Here is a 24347-nt window from a genome sequence, read left to right as displayed (position 1 = left end):
TACACACATATACACACACATACACACACATACACACATATACACATACATACACACACATACATACAGATACACACACATACACACATACACACATACACACACATACACACATATACACACATACACACATATACACACATACACACATACACACACATACACATACACACATATATACACACATACACACATATACACACATACACACATATGCACACATACACACTCACACATATGAACACTCATACACACTTACACACACACATATACACACTCATACACACATACACACACTCATACACACATACACACACACACACACACTCACACACACACACATACACACACACATACACACACTCACACACACTCACACACACACATACACACATATACACACATACACACACACACACATATACACACTTGTACACACATACACACACACAATCACACACACACATACACACACATACACAACCACACATACGCACACACACTCACACACACTCATACACACACTCATACACACACACATTCATACACACACATACACACACTCATACACACACACACTCATACACACACATACACACACATCGATACACATACACACACATACACACACACACATATACATACATACACACACATACATACAGATACACACACATACACATACACACACATACGCACACACACTCACACACACTCATACACACACTCATACACACACACATTCATACACACACATACACACACTCATACACACACACACTCATACACACACATACACACACATCGATACACATACACACACATACACACACACACATATACATACATACACACACATACATACAGATACACACACATACACATACACACACATACACACACATACACACACACACGCACATACACACACACACACACTCATACACACACACACACACACACACATACACACTCATACACACATACACACATACACACACATACACACACATATATACACACATACACACATATACACACATACACACATATACACACATACACACTTACACACACACATATACACACTCATACACACATACACACACACTCACACACACTCATACACACACACACACACACTCATACACACACACACACACTCATACACACTCATACACACACACACATACACACACTCACACACACACACCTAACAGGATGAGATGAGTCTCGACTTCAGGTGTCCACTTTTGGGTCAGCTGGTGGTTAGTGGGCGGAGCCAGGTGACGTCTTTATCTGCAGTCAGAGTTTTGATACCTTTGGAGCTCATTTCTCAGGCATTACTAAACGATGGATCCTTTCTGGAGGAAGGGTTTTCTTGGCTCCTTGGCTCCTGAAAATCATTCAGTCGTGGAACTCTGGGCTCTCACTCCGGAGACGAGAAGGCTGAGGGCCGCTGAAACTGAACCGCCTGCTGCAATCAGAGTGATTTCGACGGGAGGCGGAGCCAGATAACGCTCACCTGGAGAGCTTTAACGGGTGTGTTCTTTAAAAAGGCTGAATACATTCAGTGTCACTTCCTGTGGTGGAGCATACTGAGAGGAAGACCAGCGGCTGTGGAAAGCTGCGGACCTAAACCTGCTTCAGGTGCTCCAAATCCCCCAGATCTGAGTCCAGTCCAGCACCTGTGGGATGAGCTGGACCAGTAAGTCCAGATCCACGAGGCTGCCAGCTGAATTTTATTTCTTCTTGTTGTGAATGTGTGAGGGAAAAAAATCAACTTGCACAGAATCATCAAGTTGCAGTCAATTTCTTACATTTTATTACTGTTGCACCATTTATACAAGTACATATAATTTTGAATGCATCAATTTCCATATCATCTTTTTGTTAGTCTGGATGAACGTGTGCTGTGGAACATGGGATGAAAATATCAACTGCAGTTGCCATGGATGCAGACTGAGAAATTATTTATTTAGTTTTTATTTTTTTTTCCACTTGACCAAAAAGACAGGACTACAGGTTCACCCAACCACGGACATGCAATTTACTGAGTCAAGAGAGGAAGAAAAAACCGAAGACCAGGCGACGCCCGGCGGCCCTCCGCTGTTTGTTTCTGCTACGGTTTGACTTGAAGTGCTGGGAGGGAAACGCCGAGCGTCACGTGGACTGAACTGAAGAACGGGCTGAATGAATGGATGAATGGATGAATGGATGAATGGGATGAGTTAATATATTGGCGGTTATCTACATATATGCACGTGTGGAAGGTATGAAGGTTTGTCTACCGAAGCAGCTGCTGGTGCCTTACTCTGCTGGATTGTCCTCTTTTCCTTTCCTGTTAGCTTCCTTCCTTCCTTCCTTCCTTCCTTCCTTCCTTCCTTCCTTTCTAGTACTCCCTTTCCTTCTCTCCATAAAAGCATTTTTGGCTTCCTTCCTTCGTCCACCGCTGCATATACGTACACACTCGTCATATATTTTCCTGAAAAGGTAAAAGGAAAAGGAAGGATTTATGAAAATGACAAAATCAGAGGCCCTCCCGTTCATGTGCAAGGCTCTTCCATCCCATAATGAGAGTGTACGGTGTATGGTTGCCACAGAAACATGGACCGTAGCGTATGGGGTGGATGGCTGATGGTCTGAGCTCAGTTCACCTGCTGAGACACCGACATGGTGACGTCCGCTGCAGCACTTTCCCGTCGTGGCTCCCATCGGCCGTCTGCGCAGCCGGTTATTATGACCTCGTCGTTAGGTTTCGTTGCTAGGAGACTTCTTGTGGTTGCTGTGATGTGATTTGCAGTAACCATGGCAACGGTACTCACTAATTGAATCCCAGTTTTTCTGCCATCTGTTGATTGGGACTGCAGAACTGCTTATAGAAGTATATTTAAGAACACGACTGTAAAAGTGAAAAACTATCCTGGCTAATTTGTACATTATATTGAAGTCTATGGGAAGATGTCCCTCTTCCCTGATTTATTAGCTCAGTTAACGTGTTTCTTGTTGTCTGCAGCGAACGTCACCGTCTTCATCGTCTGAGCAGGTTAAACTGCGAGGACCACGTCACCCAGCAGTCAGCGGTGGATGTCTTTTGCAAATCTGTTAGAATTTGTTCTCGGATTCGTACGTAGGATCAGAGATTTGTTTTTTCTGAGAACTCTGTCGTCGTTGTCTCGTGAGCAAGGCTTTGCAGGTTTTTATAAGCGTATTACAAATGTTAAAAAACCACTTGGTTCACTCAGAATATACCTAAGGGTTTCAGTACAAAATCTAGAACCTTCTCTGAAAAATTCCTATGACTGTTTTAAATGACTAAGAATATGTTTTGTTCTGCAAAGCCGTCCTCCAAAATGTCCTAGAAAGCCTGAACATCCTCAGTCACAAGAAATGTTTAACCCCGACAGCAAAATGGGAACCAACACAACCCAACACCAAAACGCCGGGGAGGGTTAAAAAATAAGGACACAACTACAACTCCACGGCACCATAAAGCTGGAGGTACCACAGCTGGAAGAGGAGGATGATGGGAAGGGGGGCAGAGCTGAAGAGGAAGTCCAGCTGGTGAATCTGGAAATGGTAAAACTCTGGACCTCCTTCACTCAGAAGCTTTTTCCCAAACGCAGACTTGGATAGAACCGACGGAGCGGGCGGACGTATGAGCGCGGGGCCTTCGGCGGCCCAGATGGGAGTCAGGTCGAACCTCTGGACCGTATGAGGGGGAGGGGTGATGGGGGTGGGATGGTGAAGCGTATGGCCAACACAGACTCGTATCAAAGTTCAAATACTACAGCAGAAAAAAATAGAATAAAACATAACAATAATAATAGCAATAATCATCTGCAGGTGGTTGCTCCGGTCCTCCTCGTTCAACAAATCATCTTCATTACAATTATTATTATTATTGTTATCATCATAATATGGGTGGGCTAGTTAATTTCAATTTCATTTTTTTATCTTCATCGTCGTTGAGTTAGGTACTTTATTTTGATTCCGAAAAGAAGCTGTCCATTAATCTTGAACTGCTACGGTTTGATCCTTGCTTGGCGCCTCTGTGGCGTTCGCCTCCTTGGCGGGAGGTTCGACGGCTGGTGTTGAACTAGGTGCAGCGGCGGCCTCCTTTGCTGGGGCGGGAGCCGCCTCTGTGGGCTTGGGGTCGGGGGAGGTGGCAGGCGCCGCCTCGGCTTTGGCTGCTGGTGCCGCGGGGGCCTCAGTCTTTTTGGCGTCGGCCTCATCTTTTCTCTCGGCCGCCGGGGCGGGCGCCGCGGCCTTGGCCTCGGGCTCCTTGGCGACTGGGGCTGATTCTTTGGCCGGGGCTGGGGCGGCGGGTTTTTCCTCGGCCTTGGCGGGCTCAGCGCTCTTCGGTGCCTCCGTTTTCGGCTCAGCGTTGGTGGCAGGTTTCTCAGGCTCCTTTGCAGCAGAGGCGTCGTTTTTCTCCTCCTCCTTCGGCGCTGCAGCGTCTGCCGCCGGCGCCTCCTTGGCTGCCGTGTCGTTTGCTACCTCCTTAGCGTCGGTGGCAGCCGGAGCCTCGTCTTTGCTGTCTTTCGGTGCTTCGCTCTCCTCGGCGGACGCCCCCTCTGCTTTAGCATCCTTGTCTTTGGCCTTCTCATCGTTTACATTGTACCCCTTCTTCTTTTTGCTCAGCTTGCCTCCCATTTTGGATCTCTGGGTTCTGGAAACAGAGGAAAATTAATAAAGTTTAGAACTGTAGAAAGAGTATAGACTAAAAAATCAAGTCGCTATGAAGTAATGAATGTTCGAAACTCTGCTCTTCCTCAGAAGAAGACTTCTGAACGTTCACATGAACATTCATATTTATATTTCAAAACATTTTTCTGCGTTCGTTCTCCGTCTGGAGCTCAGATGAGATCATTGAAACAAACAAGTGTTTAAATGTGGAGAGAGAAGTTGACCACAGAGACTCTTCTCACCTCTCGGATCAAGTGCTCCTAATTACAAAGGCAGAAAGGCCAAAGCGCCACGAACAAGAGGAAATTAAAATATGTGTTGGCCTTTTGGGTTCATTAGAGCTCAGCTGAAGTCGGCTAATTGAATTCACACCTCACAGACACCGTGCTAATAGATTCGTAATACTTTGTTGTGAATGAGACTTAGAAACAATCGATCCGCCGTGATGTTGGCTGAATGTGAGCTGACCTTTCACCCCGAAGGACATTGAGAACCTCTCAGGACGTTCAGTCTTGGAGGCTAAATTCAGTGTTTGGACACTGAGGTTTAAAATAATCGTGATAATGAGGTTTCTTCTTTTAACTGACACACAAAAATTAGAAAAACACACAAAATAATTCTGTTGTTCAAACAAACAGGCTGAATGAAGCTGAATGGTGCTGCTTTCATTTTTCAGTTTAGAATATTCAGCTCTTCATTAGTAAACTAACTGGTTGGTTGAGATTATACTGCAATGAAAGCAAACAAACAAACGAACAATGGATGCAGATGGTGCATCACAAAGAGCAACACAACGTCAGCATGTGATCATTTACTGAAGTGGATTTTTGCGTTTCTGTGCTGAAAAATTCTTCTTATTGACTGTTGGTTGACGTCACTGAGCAGGTAGATAACACAGTGTGTATTCAGGAACACACACACACTTTCAGATTCTTGGATCGCTCCTTCAGCTGAAGCTTTTTTTCATGATTTCACCATCTGTCGACTCGACGGGGAAGAACAACAACAAATCGGGCTTATTATTAGCAGAAACTCCAGAACTGATTTAAAATGTGAAGTCTGTTTGTTTTGTGCTTCAAACTGCCAAAAACAATCAGACATTTTTTCTGCTCCTGAAGAAAAATGAGCTGTGTTAAAAAAACAGATTTTCACATCAGTTTTTTTATATGACAGCTGTTTGTTTATTAAATCTTTCTTTGCTGTCAATGAAAAAGCAAGAATCTTATTTTAATGACAACTTTGATATCTAAAATCAGAGGAGGTTTTTTAAAGGTTTTTTAAAAGATAAAATGTGTCACAACATTGTTGTGTATTGTTGACACAAATAAGTGTTGTGGAGCTTCAGACGTCGGACTGCAGCAGTAAAGAAGCATGACTGATCATTTTGTGACTATGAAATGAAAAAACAAACCCGTCAGGACGTTGTGGGATGATGATGTGAAATCTTTCTTTGTCAGTGCGTAAAATACTGAATAGAAATGACTTCACTTCATCCAAAAATGATTAAATTATGAAATTTCTCTAAAATATTCAGCAGTCTTACCTGCAGCAGTTTGCTGTGTCTTTCTTTATGTTTCTTAGATCAGCATCAAATTATCTTTTTAGTGTTTTCTCATATTCTCTATAAAATAAAGAGCAGTAAAAAGGACATGATCCTCAGTCAAACAGTAAAACGAGCACGAACTGGCCATTTACTGTGAAAGTCTGAAACTACAGCAGACGATGAGCAGCTTCCATCAAATGAAATCAGGTGTAAATATGAACCGTGTTGGATCTGAAAGCCGACCTGAGCTGCTCGACCAAACACGGTGGATCTGCTCAGAATGCTAATCAGCTCGTCACCGCTGACTGAAACACTCCGGTATTCACGCCAAACTCCTGCGAGCGTCCAGGCTGTCGGTCCCTGCCGCAGCTTTATACAACACCACAAAGAAGGCCGTCTCTCTGCTGCATCACATCATTTGACTTCCCGGCCTCCGCTGCCAGCACAATGACTCACAATCATCCGGGCAGACAATGGCTGCTTTTAACCAAAGGCACGCTTGCTAGCTGCTGGGCGTGTGGTTTCAGTGTTTGAAGAGCCGGGGCAGGGCCGCCACAACCTGGGGACACGCTCCGTCCGCACAAAAGACTCCATTTAACCTGCAAGCTTCCTGACTTTATCTATTGACACTATCTGATGACAGACATGAGTTAAAATGCATCAAAGTCAGCACAGCATTGTGTTAAATTCCAGGGTCTCCCTTCTCGAAGCTTCATTTTCAATTAATGAAGCTAAATGGATTTCTTGACTTTTCCAAAAGAGCTCAAGAGGATTTTTGGAATCGAGAGTCTCAATCCGTTTCGACAGTTTGGTTGTCGGAGCTTTGAAAAGTTAATCTGCTAACGGTGGAAATCTCTGATCTCAGTCTGTGAAATCACTTCTGACCAGAGCCGATCCGTGTCTCCAACTTTCTGCAGGCGATTAGGAAGTTTAGACGCGTCCTTCTGAGACTCAGCCCAGCTCGGGAAAAACATCCATTTAAATACTTCTTAAGATGGAGACGTGTTCCACCTCCTGGGCTGGACAGGAACTCATCTTCAGCTTCACCTGGAGATGCTCCTCCTTTGTTGTCCCTGATGCTAACAATGCTAACGATGCTAAACCTGTAGCTTTAGATCATTAAAGCTGCCCAAACTATTCTGTTTTTAAGGCATCAGACTGTGAGTGGGACAAACCAGCCAACTGCAGAGCTGGTCCAGGGCCAGGTCCAGGATGGAGGGCTGGTCCAGGTCCAGGATGGAGGGCTGGTCCAGGTGGTGGATCAGATCCTGCAGCACAGGGACAGACCCGATTCTGTTCTCTAACAGTTGATCTGTTTGCGGGTCACATGGCGACCCCTCAGTCCGGCCCCCCTGCGCAGACAGATGGAGGTCTCCAGGAGGTCCTGGACACGTTAAAGGTTAAAGCTGTCGCAGCCCGACTCGCCCGCCTTTGTTTCTTTGTTCGGTGGAGAACTGACATGACGGCAGAGAGCAGGAGAAGCTGCTGAGATCACCACCCTTTTTCACCTCCGACAGCACGACTGCTGAAGAAATAAAATCGTAAAACTGATACCGTAGATTTTCTGTGTGACTGACCTGATGGATTCAGGCTTTTATCAGTCCAGATTAGTAACACGCACACCTCCACCTGCACAACGTGTGTTATTCTGCACGTTTTAGTGCGTAAAAATATAATAACCAAAACGAAGGAGCGCAGTAGGGTTAAGGCTTTATCTGTTTTATCGTCACACTTGTGAGACGTGTGGACCCGGGACAGCCCGTTTCCTGTGTCTAATCTCTTTAATTAACAGCCATGTGCTGATGTTATTATCTGGCACATCCTGTCACACCCGATCTCATTTCTGAGCCCATTAGTCCTAAAATGAAATTATGGCCACATTTGTCTAATTAATTGGGCAACAGAGGGAAAAGAAAGAGGCCTTAAAGCGACGGAGGTTTTTAATGGAGGAATCTGTTTGTGTTTCATATTTACACAAATAGATTTTCATCAGAAAGGCCGCGGCCTTTTATTTATATCCATCAGAAGATGATCAGAAGAGCGCAGATGTGGCGGTTTTATTTGGTGTTACGTGATCAAATTTGTCTCTGCGTTTTGTAAAATAAGCCGTAAAACAATGATGGTCTCTGAGAGCGGCGAGGCGTGAAGGAGCGAATCTGCTCTGTGAGTTCCCGCCACAAGTGTGACGCTGGAATTCAAAACACAGAGCCGCCGCTCAGCTGATCTACGACGAGCAGCAGACGAGGGCAGAGAAACTGGAGCAGAAAATCTGGCCCCATCTCACACACACACACCAGCTCTGCACTGAGTCGGAGGAAGCAGGGTGGAGCAGAGCATGCTGGGAGTCAGAGATATTCCAGCGCTGGATTCAGGAGTCCACCATCACCGTCTGAGGCGACGTTCCCACATTCGTCTGCTATTTATGAACACAAACACTCCAAACTTTGGCCAGCCGTTAGATTTCTGTATTTTCTCCCACCACTCACAATCCGGATAATTCTGTCCTCCCAGAAACAAGACCAGACGAGAGACTACATTTCCCATGAAGCTTTCCGCAGGTTTCCGCAGAAGTCATTGTGTTGAAGTCTATAGGAAAATGGTGCTGTTTCTCACTTGATTTATTAGCTGTGCGCTAAATGCCGACATCCAGAGTGAAACTGAGCAAATGGAAATCTTTTGTGTGTTTGTCTGACGTTGTTAGATTGTTGTTATTGATTTCATAGTGAAGACGAGTAATTACCCTGAATACACACACACACACACGCACACACACACACACACGCTGAACACATAAAGACAAGCATGAAAAAACACACATTAATTTGTTGTTCAGAGGACCATTCCTCAGAGCGTCAGGAAACTGAAGGGATGGAATCGTCACTGAGCTGCTGCTGCGCTCGGCAGTGATGAAAGCCGACCGAGAACCTTTGAGATTTTAAGGAAACAAAAAACTCTGAGGTTTAATCTCGACTACAAAAATCTCTCCGGCGCTTTGGTGGCTGCAGAGGAAACAAAACAGGGAAGTGAAAGGGATTAAGTCCACCATGTGGATTTGGTGGCATTTCGGTCTGTGAAATCCTCCTCCGACGCTCACATGACCTCCACGTCGAGACACGGGTTTGTCTGGAACGGACTTGGAAGTTCATTTATGACCTTTGAAAGGGAGGATTTAGAAGTTCAGAATTATTCTGAGGTGGTAAAGAAAGACAGCGGACCCGTCGGGGTTCAGAGCTTCCTGCTCTGCGATCATGAGTCCTGGTGGAACTCAGCGAAGCCTCTGGCTTTGTTTCCCTGTAAAATGCTGAAAAGATTCTGTTGTCTGACACATTCAGGTCCCTCTTTCAGGCTCTGACTGATGGAACAGGTGCTATCAAAGCTTCAGCAGCCAGGCAGATCAGATATGCAGGTTCAATAAAGACGATCTTCAGATTTCACAACTACATAAATAATACCATCAGTTCAAGAACCCAAACTCAGACGAAGACGAAGCTCCGAGCTGTTGACAAATGAAAACACTTAACTTTGAGAACAGCTGCAGACGTTGGCTGTTGCGGCGAAGGATGGTTTTGTCAGTTTGCTGACTGTGAAAGGATTCAGTCAGTTCTTCAGACACTTTCGGAGGACTAACGTGGCCGATCGGACTTGTCAGCTCTTTTTCCTCAGACAGATAAAAGAGTCGGGGAGCCCGGGAACAAAGGCACCGGCTCACCAGCGGACCCCAGAGCGTGTTCGGTATTTACACGGTCCCACACAGCAGCCAGAGCCGGACAGGCCTGTCTCAGCCTAGAGCCCCGCACAGAAACTGTTTCCTGACGGCATTCATCGGCTGCTCGGACGAGGAGCCTCCGGTGGATCAGCCTGCAGCGGCCTCTGGGGACGGAGCTTCAGGCTGGATGGCAGAAATATCTGTGTGAGGAGCGAAATGCTCCCTGAACTGCACGGTTGAACATTTTCAGTCAGCGTGCTGGTCTGCTTTAATTCCAGAATCCTTTTCTGGACCTTTAACGTCCACCTTTAGACCTTAAGACCTCTAACTGTGACTTAACTCACCGGAATTCAAACACCTACAAATACCTACGTTAAATCAGACTTTAATGATTAAACACTTGTGAGAGCTGTGAGGAGCTTTCAGACCTTCAGCACGTCCTCAGAAATATGCACATTGACTTTCAGGTTCTTTGGGAATTACATAAAGACGAGAAATCGATGCAATATTGAGCTTTTAACACTCAACACGTGACTGAATGAGATCCTGATTCAGCCTCGGCTCTCTGAAGCTCTTCAGGTGTGAGTCTCAGGATCAGCTCGTCTCACCTGGACCAGGTGATGCTGATCACAGAGATCAGAAATAGATCCTGAGCAGAGCTGATATGAAGGCTCCTGCAGCGTCAGCAGGACTTCATCACACCAAACTTACTCTGAAAGCGTTTAAAAACGCTTCTTTTGTCTAACTGATGGTCGACAAATGAAGCGAAGTATCAGTTTCCATCAACAGATCTGAGAAGAAAAACATTTTGGGGTGTTTATATTTTCCATTCCTCCCGCTGCAGCCACAAAACCTAAAAACCTAAAAACAAAACGTCTCAGAGATGAGATGAGATGATATGAACAAACAGTTCGGGCCGTGTTGAAGTTTATTCACAACTCTTCTGACTCTGCTGCAGATTAAATCCAGACTTGATCTCACTAATGCACCGATTCTTTTATTTATTCTGTCTGTCCACTGAAGTGATGCATCTTTTTTCTTTTCTAAAGCTCCTTCACGAGCCTGAATACCCCCAGCTGCTCCCTGAGGCAGTTCCAGCCTCTTCCTTTGTCTTATTAGCAGTAGAGGATCAATACTCTTCATTGTGGAGTTGCTGAGAAACACTTGAATGCTTTAACCATCTTAAGTCGGCTGCACAAATCTGAGGGCCTGTATGTTTAATTTAAAGAGTTTCATTCTGATTATATCGCTGCTGTGACTGGAAAAGACCAATGTGAACAGTGTGGGGGGGGCAACAGTTAGATATACAACCACAAACAGCTCGGAATAAATATCCCAGAATCCAGAAAATCATCCGTTTAGACCTGCAGCCACAGACAGATTTGATTTGTTCTGCAGCTGCGTCCGCTCTGTTCTTACTCTGATTTAAATAAGGAGCTGCTGTTTTTCCTGGTCGTCTCGATAGAGAAGCCGTTGGTCAATCTGCCAAAATAGAACAGGCACCAAAGAAAAAAGGAAACTGAAAGCTTTCCAACATTTTCCCTTTTCAGTCCGCGATGAACCGAAAAGAGTCCACAGAACAAAAACAAACTTTACCTTTGTGGTTTTCCCTGATGTTGAGTGAAACGTGATGTCGATTAAAGCTCCTGTAAAAGTGTCACAGTCCGAATGTCTGTAAGTGCTGCTGTTAAAATGAGTGTTGCTGTAAAAGGATATTAAGCTGTTCAATAAGAGGGGGGTCATTTAAAGGCCAACGTCTCTCCTTTACCCCTAAAAACTCTAGTTTTTATTTCCTGAGACTGTGTTGTCTCTTTGTGCGTCTTTGTGGGTCACTTGTGGATCATTGTGTACCTCACAAGGCCACCTAAGGGGGGGGGGGGCTTCGATCAGCTGATCAAAGTTCCCCATCTGATTGGCTCTTTGAAGGATTCATCAAACTCATCAAACCCAACTGTCGCAGCACAAACAGTGAGTGTGAGTCTGTTTCTGCTGAAGGACACAAAGCCTCAAGGTTACCACAAAGAAAACACACAACATGTACTACTAAACATCCTCATTGCCGAGCAGACTGTGTTCAGATAAACCAAGACACACCAAAATGTTACGACAGCTCGGATTGTGTTACGATGCGTTTGGCGGAAGGTGATGATAATCTCAACCTAACAACATTCATGAAAGATTTTCTCTTCAAAATCAGTTTCTCTGAGACAGTAAATTGATTTCACACTCATCTTTGAGTAACATTATTGATTTACGGCACGGACTGATTAGACTGATTAGAAAATCTAGAACTTTATATTCACTCTAATGGATGGGCTCTTTAAAAGGTCGATATTTTATGTTCAAAAAGCATGTTTCATCTTAAAGGTCCCTAGTTTTATTTTGAAGGGTTCATTTCCTTTATGGCTTCTTGCTGTAGTTTCTTAAGCTTCTCGCTCTAAGAGTCACAGGTCAGCCGGCCAATCAGAGAACAGAACTGCCCCTCTCTGCTCCAGCTGGGCAGGGCAGCTTTTCTGTGACATCACAAATTTACACAAAACTTGACGGCTCACTTTCTACAATATGAGACCTTTAAGTCCCGAGCCACCAAAAAATACCCGAGAAAAGAACTCCACTGTCCCGATCTGAACCTGCTGACACCCTCAGACTGCCCCCCCACGAGTCATCACTTTCGCTCTGAGACGTCCTGTCAGCAGGATTTGACCTTTGACCTCCTTTAATCCACCGAAGACGCCTCTCAGACGGAGACGATCCAGCTCACCGCCATCCGTCAAGGAAGTTACAGCTCCTCTTCCAGGGCCAGACCTTATTTGGCGTTTGTCTTCGGCGGTGTTTGCAGACGTTGTCAGGTAGACTGTCAATCCTGCCAGACGGCTTCCTGCCACCTGAACCACACAACAAAGAGCAGCGCACAACACGCCGCCAATCAGAGCGTTCTGAATCACCCAATCACAAGGCGGACGCCATTCCCTCTGATGGCTATTAGGGGGAAACTAAGTGTGTTGAAGTCTCTGGGAAAATGTCCCATTCAGACTTAAACAGATGGAGCTGTTTCCTCCTTTTGTAAATGTTTTTAAAGATGCCTGTCTCTTCTTGGGCCCCGAGCTGAGGGGACATCGTGTTTTTTAGAGAGCTAACAGTCATTTAAATTCTGAACAGAATCTGTTTCAGCCTGTTTACAGAACTGCTCTTAAACCACTTCTGGTTTTCAGTCTCACTCATCTGCCACCTTATAAATGACTGTTTACTTATTTCAGCGTCCCCCTCTCCTGATCTGTGGTTTTAAACGGGTCCGGCTTCCACACCACCTGGTAAATGTCGCTGCGTGGCCTCCACAAATCTGCACCGCTTTGTACGTCTCAGGCTTTTAGCTGACGGCCCTTCAAAATAAAGCAGCAGAGAGGGAATTGCTTTGACTATCAGCAGCACAATAGAAACCCGGTCAGGGTCGGCGGTGCGGCTGTAAACAACCTTGAAAGAAGAAAACAAGTTGGATTAAATGCTCTGTTGCTTTTCCTACTTTTGAAGACAGACATAGTTCATCATCACAGAGGTTAATGTAGTTTTCCAAAGATGAGCCAGATCCTGCTGGACTGAAGGGAAATCTGTGACACCTTCACCCCGTCTGAGTGACACTTAAAGAAGAAAGTCACTTTAGGACAAACTTCAAATGAACCTTCAGGAGCTTTTTTTTTTTTTTTTTTTTAACAGGAAATTACAGTAATTAAACTGGTGCAGCTCTCTTTAAATTAATCAATGAAAATTAACGTCACATTTAAATAATGTGTCACAAGTAAAAGGATCAAATTACAAACCTGAAATCTCAGTAACAAAAATGGCCCAAATAGTTTGTTTCATGTAAAAAGTAAAGTGTTGGCAGGTGGGATCAGACAGTCAGAAAATAAAATGTGCACTCCGATCTGACTGACAGTGACGGAGCCTAATGACCAGCAGAGAAAAGGTCACGGCCGGCGGCGTTAATGTCAAATGAACGGGAATTAATTAGGATAAACTGACTCTGCTGTGTTTGTCAGCGTCATTCTTCTCATAAACAAACTGAAACCTTTTAAACAAATGAAGAGAAGCAGCCTGCTGCTCCGTTGTCCAGCTTCCTCGTTGGGTTTTTTATTTTTAGATTATTCTGGACACGAGCCAACAGATTTCCATCACTCTGTCACGAACCTGATGACAGCTACGGAGATTCACATCCAGCGAGCTGGTTTGGACTGGATGAGCTTTAAGATAAGAAATAAAGTCAACATCCCCATTTTACTCGCTCTAATTCATCATCTGCAAGTGATCCAATCAGGAGAGCTGCCCATAAAAAGAGCACTTATGCATTTATTTGCCTCCTTATAAAAATTAATGTGCGCTTTCCCAAAAATATTTCTCTAAAAATAGCAGTCCTGAGAGGACTCGGGTCTTCTGGGAAATGGAGCGCTTTGGGAGAAGAAAGTGGAGCGTGCCCACATGAGCCGGAATAATTCCTGAAAACAGCGTTATTATCTGTCATTATTTTAACTGAAATTAGATTTCCTTCATTACACCAATAATTCAGATTGTGTTTGGGTGTTCTGACATCATCGATGACACAATCCAACAGAACAAACGTTTGGCCGCAGAGTCGAGGTCGACTTCAGAAATTTCTGAAGAAGTTTTTAATCAAGTTGTGAGAAAGTGAACATATTTCTGTTTACTGCCGTCATGTGAGACATAAGAAAAGAGGATGATTCAAAGAGCGTCAGAAACTGTAGATCCTCCGTTTGTCTGACTCCTCATCTCACGTCTTTTAAGAAATGATTATTGTTTGCTGACTGTAGGATTAGAAGGGTCACAGCTGCTGAAATAAGGTCAGGACGTTACCTGTCAGGTAACATGGTGACATAATGTGGAGAAGGGAAGCTCCATAATTCTGTCACACTGACTGAAATGTTTGAAGCAGTTTTAAAGATAGTTTTTCATTTAAAGGTCTAAAGGTCGCACACATTGAGAGACAATGCAGACGAATAGATGTGACACTTCGGGCTGAGCACAGACAGCCTCACAAAGAGGTCATCTCTGTTTTGTTCGCTGTCCGACCCGTCAGAGTGACGGAGAGTCTGATGAGGTTCTTCAGTCGGACGGAGTCCCGACATGAACCCGGTTTGGTGTGTGAGCTTCCTGTCAACACTGAAGGACTTTAAATCAGCATCTTGGCCTGGTTCTCTTTAGACCCAGCCAAGCTTGGAGCTAAATAAATAATAATCATAATAAAAAAAGTGTTTTAATGTGATGTCATGCTTTGATTTGGTTCAGAATGGGTTCGACTGACTTACAGAACTGAGTTGGCTGTTTGTGCTGCAGACGGCGCTGATGAGCGCAGTGGGACTAAATATACACAGTAAAGTAATAAAAATAATAAGCTGAGCTGCACTAAAAACTTTGCTGCACGGAGGGGAACTGCAGAGTCAGGTGGTGATTCTCTGTGGGGCCGTTACACAAACACACTCTGATCACTGTTAGGTCCACATTTTAACTCTGGTCTTTATACTGAAGGTGTCCTCCCTGTCGCTCCGGAAACAAAACGCTCAGTCAGCCAACCAGAAGGATAAAACTATAACAGATGTCAGTCCAACACTCAGAGAAACCATCTCCATTAGACTACACGGGACCTTCAAAATAAAAATCTTGCTGAAGCTTTATGTTGACCTCGATGTGAACCGTCTCATGAATCAGCGATTCAACGTCCAGACTCGAGCTCAATAATGGATCAGGGACTGTTGAAGCAAACATGTAGACGGGGATAATTGAGGGCCTGAGCTGCCTGCTCCTCTGAGAGCAGCCAGCCCTGCCAATGTTTTCAGTCTACTAAATCATGCGACGCTCTACAGTCCACTCTGAAGCTCCTCCATTAGAGGAGAGCTGCAAAGTGCTTTCATACCAGGGAATCTGCCAGAGCTATTTATTTACACTACAAATGTATTAATATTGTCTCTTCATTTCAAAGTGGAAGCAAACACAAGCTGAAGTGCTGAACATAAGAGCCATTATCCGACGCTGCCGCAGAGCTGGACACGCCGGCTCTCCAAAAGTCTACAGTTACACGATCGAGCAGAAGATCCACGCTGTTCGGGGTGAATATGGGCAGCTGTGGATTTCATTTTCCAGATTTTATGCTGCAGCAATTAGTCAGTGTGGACCAAACCAACACAAGGAAATCATTCTCTCCATCTATGCTGTCTCAGAAAGTAGGAAGTGGCAGAGAATTAAGAGGAGCAGTCGCTGCACGCTGATGCAAATTGGTGACGAGTGCGGCTGCAGAATATCAATGACTGTGCATTTGTTTCCATAAAATATTCATGTAAGCAGTCCTCAGCTGACTGGAGGACTACACTTGAGAAAATAATGAAAATGCATCTAATTACAGAATAACTCAAAGCTACAGAGCATCTGTGCAGACGCATAAAAACCTGTTAAAGGGATCGTCTGACCTGACGGGAAGATAAAAATCTACTAAATGAAGCTCCATCGGATCCTTTTTAAATGGAAGCCCACAGCAAATAACCCAAAATGGGTTTTTAGTGATTGATCACCTTTATGTGTGAATATAAACAGAGCGTGGGAACGCTCATTCAAAAGATTGACCAAGATGATGTTCATGTTCCTGGTTGAGTTTTGGTCACGCTGCTCTGAGTCACAGCTGTTGTGCGATGGCAGTCATGTTTAAAATCCAAACTGTTGTGTCTTTCTGCTGAACACTGTCTACTCACTTCCCGGTTTCCAGAAATGGGTCCACATGTGGAGAATGAGCAGTATTGTGTCTGTTCTGCAGAGAGACGGTGTGTCATCAGCCGTTGGACCAGCGTAATGCTTCCTCAGGCGTCTGAATGCACAGCTGAGAACGGCTGATTGTCCCAGACTCATATCTGTCAGCTGAATTAAAGACAGAACAAGGAAGTTTTCCACAGCTGGAGACTCGACAAGTAAACAAATGAAGTCTAAACTAGCTGTCAATGCTAATGTTAGCTATGTAGCAGCAGCAGAAACGTAAACTTATGGATATAAAACGTTTAGAGGCAGCTTTAATCACTTAAAGTTGATGTGATGTTTATCAGGTCACCTGGTCTCGTAATTCGTTTAGTTTTTTTGGTTTAGGTTTCGTAGTTTTCCTGTTTTTCAGACTTTTCTCTCGTCCAAAGTCATGACAGCTCTGTGATTATTCCACGCTGCAGCCATTTTGAGCAGAAGTACTCGCTGTACACATGAAAGACTGAAATGAAATGAGCGTCCTGAACCACAAACCAGAACGGGCCCTGAGCGGGTGGATGTGTTCGTCCTCTCTGTCATTTCAGAGAGACTTCTGTCGAACGGGTGTGACAGCTGGCTCCATCTTCCACTCCATCACCGCTTCCTGCCAATAATCCTTCCTCCCTGCGCACGCCGCCGCCGTCACCTCAGACACACACTGTTAAGACAGGAGACTTTGAGTGCTGTCAAGGACTCAGTTTGTACTTTCGAAGGAATCATGATCTCGTCTCCGCATCTTTCCTCGCAGGAAAGGATTTCAGTTAGGAGGCCGACCTGCCTGCTGAGCTCAGAGTTCTCCAGAGGTTTAAGAAAAATCATGATTATTAAAAATCCTGTGTTGTCTAAAGGCCCATACAGTCTGGAGTTAGGTTAACTCTAACCCTGATCCTGGGGTAACCCTAACCTAACCCTAATCCAGGATCACAGTAAAGCAGTCTGCACACATTCTCAACCCTTCAAAATAAAAGCTTGATATAAAACCTTTAATAGATCACACTGAAGCTTGAACGCAGATTCTGATTGTTTGATGACGCCTGAGAATCTGGAAGAGGTGCTCGAAGTGTTTGACGGGAGGAGGAGCTGCTGTGATGTCATCAAACTGAACCTGACACTCATTCAGCACATGAAGAAAAAATTCTACCTTCACTTCCGACGAGGCTAAAAATACAGATTGATTTGATCTAACTTTGATTGAACTTAGATGTGCTTCATTTGTGACTTTGTCTTCAGATTTCTGGATAAACTGGATGGACCTTCAACACGCAGACTCATTTTTCCAAGCAGGACGCAGAGACAGGTGGATTACCTCTGATGAAGGGTTAAGGTATGTCTAATTTCTGCTTATGTAGCTGTTATGTTGTCCGTCTCCACCGAGCTGACTACAAGTATTATAGACGTGGATACAATCTGCACAGGGGGGTGGGGGGGTGGGGGGGGGGGCTGAACCTCTCCTCTCTCTGTATTTCTTTTTCAGCTCTTGGCTTTGGAGGCCTCTGTCTCTTGTGTCAATCAATAGCGCTGCAGCTTCAAGCCCACCACTGGTAAGCTCTGCCATCCTGGTATCCAACAGCTGCCTCCTTTCCATTTATCTGCCCCCCCCCGGCTCCCACCCAGAGCCAGGGCCAACATCAATCAATACCTCTGCAGGGCCGTGTTGGAGAGGTTCTGCGAATGGAAAGCACGTTCTCCTTTTAAAACTCTGGCTGGTCGTTTTGTATGTTTCCCCTCCAACGCTGTGAAGCTCTTCTTCGATACACGATTGAACTTTCTCTGCTCTGAAGTTTGTTGTTTGGATGAGTGCAGTCTGTCTATTAATTGTGTGTTTAGAGTGCTGAAGAATATTGACAGAACACTAAAAAGCTAATGTTCTAAAAAGCAGTTCTAATGTGTTCCACCGTGTAGGTTCTGTGTCTTACAGGATGAAACAGTGAGTCAGTCAACTGTCTGCTCTGAGCCCGCTGACGGCTTTCTGGGGACTTCTGTAATGTTTATGATCCGCTTTAGCAGCCTGATCTGAGCGCTCAGGGAAACATGCAGCACCTTCCCAGGAATCATCTTCCATATCGGCCCGTAAATCTGACGCATGAAACGACAGAAAGACTTCCTCAGATGTTTTAAAGGAGGCAGCAGGTTGACAAGTAAAAGAGCCATTAAAGAAGCAGCTCCTGTGGAGGACTGCTGCCCACGCACAGTTACAATTAGCATGTTTGTCAACTAATGCATTCACAAATGTCCACAGGAGGTTATTTTGTCCAGCTGGTGGACGAAGGGAGCGTCTCCGTCCATGATGTGCATGTGTCTATTTTCTGAACAAGTAATATTTAGACAAAAGATAATCGGACGCTCGTCTCAGTAACTATGATGGAGACGAGGCGTCACGTGTCACACGTTTGGTGCCCATCAGTGTGCCGTCCAAAGGGCGACTGCAGCTCCCAGCCAGAGGCCGGACCAGGAGACCAGACCAAGTTCCTGCTAAACTCCTGCTAAACCTGGAAAACAGCTCAGAGCCAAGACGAGGACACGCAGCTGAGCCGTCCAGCCAAATTAGTTTCAATCATTCATTTCTATGGAACTTATTTTGGAAAATTTGTTAAAATTTGTTAAAACAAAACGTATTTTCAATCAAATGTAATTATCTTCAGTTTAGTTTTTAAGGAGTGCTGACATTTTATTGCTTGAACCTGATTTAATAAAAAAATTAAGGCAGTTTTTTTAATTAAATGAAAATAAAAATATTTTGATCAGGTCAATTAAATTTTTTTAAATGAAACAATCATAGTCATCAGTGAATAAACAGTGAATAAACAGATGTACAGTGTGACAGTTACTGTTCACATTCAACAACACAATCCATCTCACACAGACAGACACACACGTCTCTGAGTGTTTCAGACAGGCCCTTGATCATGTCTCACACTTCCAGTCAGAGATATTCTTGTAATTTTCTTCTTGTCGTCAGTTTCTCCTCCGTTGATCGGAGCTGACAGAACTGGGACTGCAACACAAACGCGAGCGGGCCGAGCACCTTCCAGTCCAAACTGCTGTACCGTCTCATTATTATCAGACGCCATCTTTAATATTCACGTAAAGAGCGGCGCTGGTGCTGTTATCAAAGGTTTTCACTGCTGGTTTGGTTTGTCCGGATTTCACATCTTTTATTGTGTAACTTCAAAGTTTGGCCTGGATGTTTCCTCTCTCAGTTTCTCTTCCATACAGCTGCAGTTCAGTTCAGGTAGAAGACTGTACAGCTCAGTTTGTTTGAGAATCATCAGACTGCCATGAAAACACAACGACACAATCTAATCATTTGGTTTTGTGTTTCATCCTCTGGAGACCCTGATTGGCTGCATCAACAGGCGGTGAATAAATGAAAATTTCCTGAAGCCAAATCCATCACCGTCTGGAACGAAATCTACGTCAGTGCCAAATCTCATTTCTTCCAATCAGCTGATCAGCTGATTATTATTAGAGATGCGCCATGCACCGGATTTCACATACACTGGTGTGCTGAAACAAAATGGCCGCCGCTCACCTCACCAAGCAGTTAGACATTTGAACTTTTATTGAGGTTCACGCTGATCTATAATTCACACCGCACATTTGAATCAGGACATTCCAGCAGTTAATAATTGACTATCACAAATGTCTCCAGTGAGTTCCTGAAACAGGGACGCTGCGTATTTCATTTTTTCGGATGATTTGGAGCTCTTCACTTCCTGTCGGAGGCCGGTGATTATCTCACAAAACCACAAGTAGAAATGTTCCTGTTTACAAGCACGTTGTCTCTGATGTAACAGCTTCCACTGAAATAAACCTGTTTGGCTATTTAAATCTCAACACTACTAAACTGTTATCACTGCTCCGCTTTCAGGAGGACATTATCTGCCCCCCCACAGATAAGAGGACACGTCCAATTCCCTTCGCCGCCCCCCCACGCCCTCATCAAATATTTCAAATCCACAAGGACGGGTGAAACAGTGAGGGGATTTCAGCTGAGCGTTCAATCCCCGTCCCGCTGGGAGGGTCAGGACGGCGGGGGGACGGCATATCAGATAGTGTTGTCGCTTTCGTTCGCTCTAATTTCCTAGAAGACGAGGCACAATGTGACAGATGGCGCTCACGGTGAAAGCTGCCGAGGAGGAGGACGTGATGCTCCCCCGCCAAAAACCAAAAAGAGGGAAGTTTCTTCGAGTGGTTAACAACAAACTGAAGACGAGACACGTCCAACCAGCTCACAGAGACTTCCGTCAAAAGTCAGAAAATTCTATGTTGGATGATTAGAAATCCCAGATATTCAGGACAACACAAGCACAGATACCTGAAATACAGCAGGTCCTCCCCGGATGGCCCAACCTCAGTGACCTCAGTAACCTGCAGATGACACGCTGCTACTCACCCTGCCCCCCTCCCCCAGCTGCCCTGTGAAGCTTCAACAGAAACAGCACCAAAATAAACTTTTAGAAAAGTTGCAGACACTTAATACGCAGCATCACACTTCCTCTGACAGCAAACCGAAATGTCCAACATCCTCATTCCGATCCGATGGACGCAGGAAGAAGGTTTATGAAAGACAAGCGTAGTCTGAAGGTGCTTATCGCGTTTACGAAGCCACGAATGTGATGCAGCAGCTGATTGTGCGTCCTGTGTGTCAGAGGATTAAACACGTCTCTGCTCTGAGCTGCTCCGTGCAACAACAGAAAACCTGCCGGCTGCCAACTGAGGCCCCGTTCCAAGAAACTCACTTCCTCATTTCACACCCAGACTTCCTCGGAACAGACAGGAGCCGAGCGTCAGAGTCCACGCTTTCATTTAATGACCACAATAACAGAACCCAGGCTCTGTTCTGTCTGCACATTTCTACGTTTCAGAGGTGTTCGTTGGTGACCATCGACCACCAGAGCGTCCTCCTCAGACCACTGGAGTCCCATTTAAGATATCCAGCTTCACAGTCAAACAAAAACTGTTCTGGTGCTGATGCTGTATTGAAGACTGAGACCATAAACTCATCTGGAATCTGGGTCCACTTTTATTAACCCTCCATGGTTTAGTCAGGGGGCGGAGTCACACACTGCCAAGATGGCCGCCGTGCAGCAGCCCATTAAACCTCCTTGTTTATGAGCTGAACACTTTACCACGAACTGAAGTGATAAAATGTGTTTGTCTGTCTTTGGGATGAAGCACACACACAGACACACAATCCAACAACACAATAACTCACATTGTTGTGTGTTTAGTTTTTTTTGTTGTTTTTTTATGACTTTAATGTCTGAACGTGTTCGATGTGATTTCAATCTTTTTTTTAATTTGGCTGCTGGAGACACAGAAGTAGGAGCAGAAGTGACTCAACCTGCAGCTGCACCTGTTCCCCACCTTCAGCAGCACACACACACACGTCTGGTTGTGCGTTGTGTGTTGTGTGTTAAACGGCAGCTGCAGCCTCCCATTGTCCCGTTCAGAAAACGAACCTCGACGGTTTAATTAAGACAGAGAGCGTGCTGATGAGTCCGATCACATGACACGTCGCAGACAAAGAGAGCGTTTGTGTCTTTGTTCTTCGTCATCTCCTTCTGGAGGGAATTACAAAGGCAGGTGACCCCCCCCACCGGCAACAATACTGGTTCTGCCAAAAGTATGTGGACACAACTGTTATGAGTCCCATTAGTCTCTGTCCACCTATTCATTTGTGTATCTGTGTGTGTGTCTCAGACAGGACGCAGTTTGGCTTTATGACACACACACACACACACACACACACACACACACACACACACCTATAGAAGCCGACAGTGTTGGTATTGGGTGTTTCACCTGAGGTTGTTTGTCTCCCTTCAGAGGGATGAATGAACACACACTCAGGGCTGGATTCATGAGAGACAATCAGCAGCCGGACAGACAGGACACAGTACTTTGGTGCCGCCGTTACCGTGGCGATCTTATATCACGGCATGAACCGGAGCCACAAACACAGAAGCACAACTGAAGAGTAAACACGATGGCAAACACCTCCAGGTAGAATGTGACATCACAGTCATAAGCCAATCAGGATGCTCTATGAGGTCATTCTGAAGGTGTACAACAAACTGAACCAGACTAGTGCCCTGATTGGGTGGTCCAGTCTGTCAGTCACACAGTAGCCCCGCCCCCTAACCCCTCCTCTTTCCTTCTAAATGAACATCATGTTGTATTTCAGACTGAGACCAGAAACTCATCAGGGAGGCGGAGGGACATTTTCCCATAGACTTCAAGACTATCTATGAATACAGGAGCAGCAGTAGAGCATAAAGTTCAGCTGCCTGCCTGGTTATTATACTGATGTTATGGAAACACAAAGACCAATAACCAACACAGATGCATCATGGGTACTTGGCCCAGTGTTCAGATATAAAACCGATCAGTGTGAACTGAAAAAAAAAAAACAAACCTCTTTAAAATGGAGGCGATGTTTTTGTTCTGCTTCAGAATGATTAATGATGACTGACTGATAATTCATTTCACCCCCACTGATTGATCGATTCACCGTCCAACAATCTGCAGCTCCATTTTCCTTTTCCCAAAGAAATAAACCGACAAAGAAAAAAGAAATGGAAACACCACCTTCCTCCTCCTCCTCCTCTCCATCCTATTGATAGGCAAGGTGGCATCTCTCCCATCCACACCCTACACCCAGTGCGCATGCGTGCCGCAGCAAACAAAGGACCGGGCAATTAGCCGACGGAGGAGGAGGAGGAGGAAGAGGAGGAGGAGGAAGGCTGATAAAGTTTGACTCGCTGCAGAAATAAGATGCAACGTCGACGCAGTGGCAACAGAAGCGAAGTGAAAAGATGAAGTTAATGAGGGGGGGGCGTCTATATAAATATATAACCCCCTCCCGCCATCTTTCCTCCTCTTGCAATAAAACAGAAATAGGAGATCAGTAATTCATCCGAATCACCATCATCTGGTTGGAGATGCTGTGTGTGTGTGTGTGTGTGTCACACCTCCACACAGACAAAGAGGTGGGGCGACAGGAGGAGAGAGCTTTCTTATTTCTGGATGTTAAACTGTTTACCGGCCGTAAATCATCATCATCATCATCAGAAGATGAAGAGGAGGCAGCGTTGCCTAGCAGCCGGCAGGAGATCACTGATAATCAAAAACTATTCAGGCCGATCGATCACCAATAAAGAGACAAAGAGAATTTCTGATCAATAAAAGTGTGAAAATCAGGAGAATGTGCGCGAGGCTGAGGCGCGTGCCCCCCTCCCTCCAGACTGTACACACCCCTTTTTAAAAGCTCGTGCACATTTTTTTTTTCATGGCTGGGAAAATAAAGGAGAATAGAAGAAGAAGGAGAATCTGTCTGTGCAGTCCGATCTGTTCTGGTTTCGGGTCTCCAGGATCCGCCTCACTGATCTGATCCGGACCGAACAGACAACAAAAGGATGAAAAAAAAAAAACCGTGATCCGTCCGGAGCGGGGAGAAGGAGGAGTGTTGCCCGGGATGGGCGGCTCTTACCTCGGACTGAAGTTCCGGCTCTCCCGCTCTTTTCCCCGCAGTCTCAGCGGCGGCTGCTCGGAGGTTCTGCGGCTCTTGCTGCGCTCCTGGCGGCTCCTGCCTGCTGCACGGCTCGGCTCGGCGATCCT

General features: G+C 45.2%; 1 protein-coding gene across 3 annotated transcripts; it reads right to left on the bottom strand.

Annotated features, from left to right (window-relative positions):
* Nucleotides 1–1815: 1815 nt before the first annotated feature.
* On the bottom strand, nucleotides 1816–24333 carry basp1 (brain abundant, membrane attached signal protein 1). Of its 3 annotated transcripts, none has more exons than XM_029525256.1 (2): nucleotides 24220–24333; nucleotides 1816–4672 (listed from the first exon to the last, which is right to left on the bottom strand). In XM_029525256.1, exon 2 carries the CDS (start codon nucleotides 4654–4656, stop codon nucleotides 4012–4014), a length of 645 nt encoding a protein of 214 aa, XP_029381116.1. In that variant the 5' UTR covers nucleotides 4657–4672; nucleotides 24220–24333; the 3' UTR covers nucleotides 1816–4011. The 3 variants fall into 3 exon arrangements, with proteins under 3 accessions (XP_029381116.1, XP_029381118.1, XP_029381117.1); XM_029525258.1 differs by lacking the exon at nucleotides 24220–24333 and adding an exon at nucleotides 6476–6559; XM_029525257.1 differs by lacking the exon at nucleotides 24220–24333 and adding an exon at nucleotides 6233–6551.
* Between the last annotated feature and the right edge of the window lie 14 nt (nucleotides 24334–24347).

This window comes from Echeneis naucrates, chromosome 17 (assembly GCF_900963305.1).
Source record: "Echeneis naucrates chromosome 17, fEcheNa1.1, whole genome shotgun sequence".
In the NCBI taxonomy this organism is placed as follows: domain Eukaryota; kingdom Metazoa; phylum Chordata; class Actinopteri; order Carangiformes; family Echeneidae; genus Echeneis; species Echeneis naucrates.
Note: the sequence above shows the minus strand (reverse complement) of the source record. Positions and strands in the feature narration are given on the sequence as shown.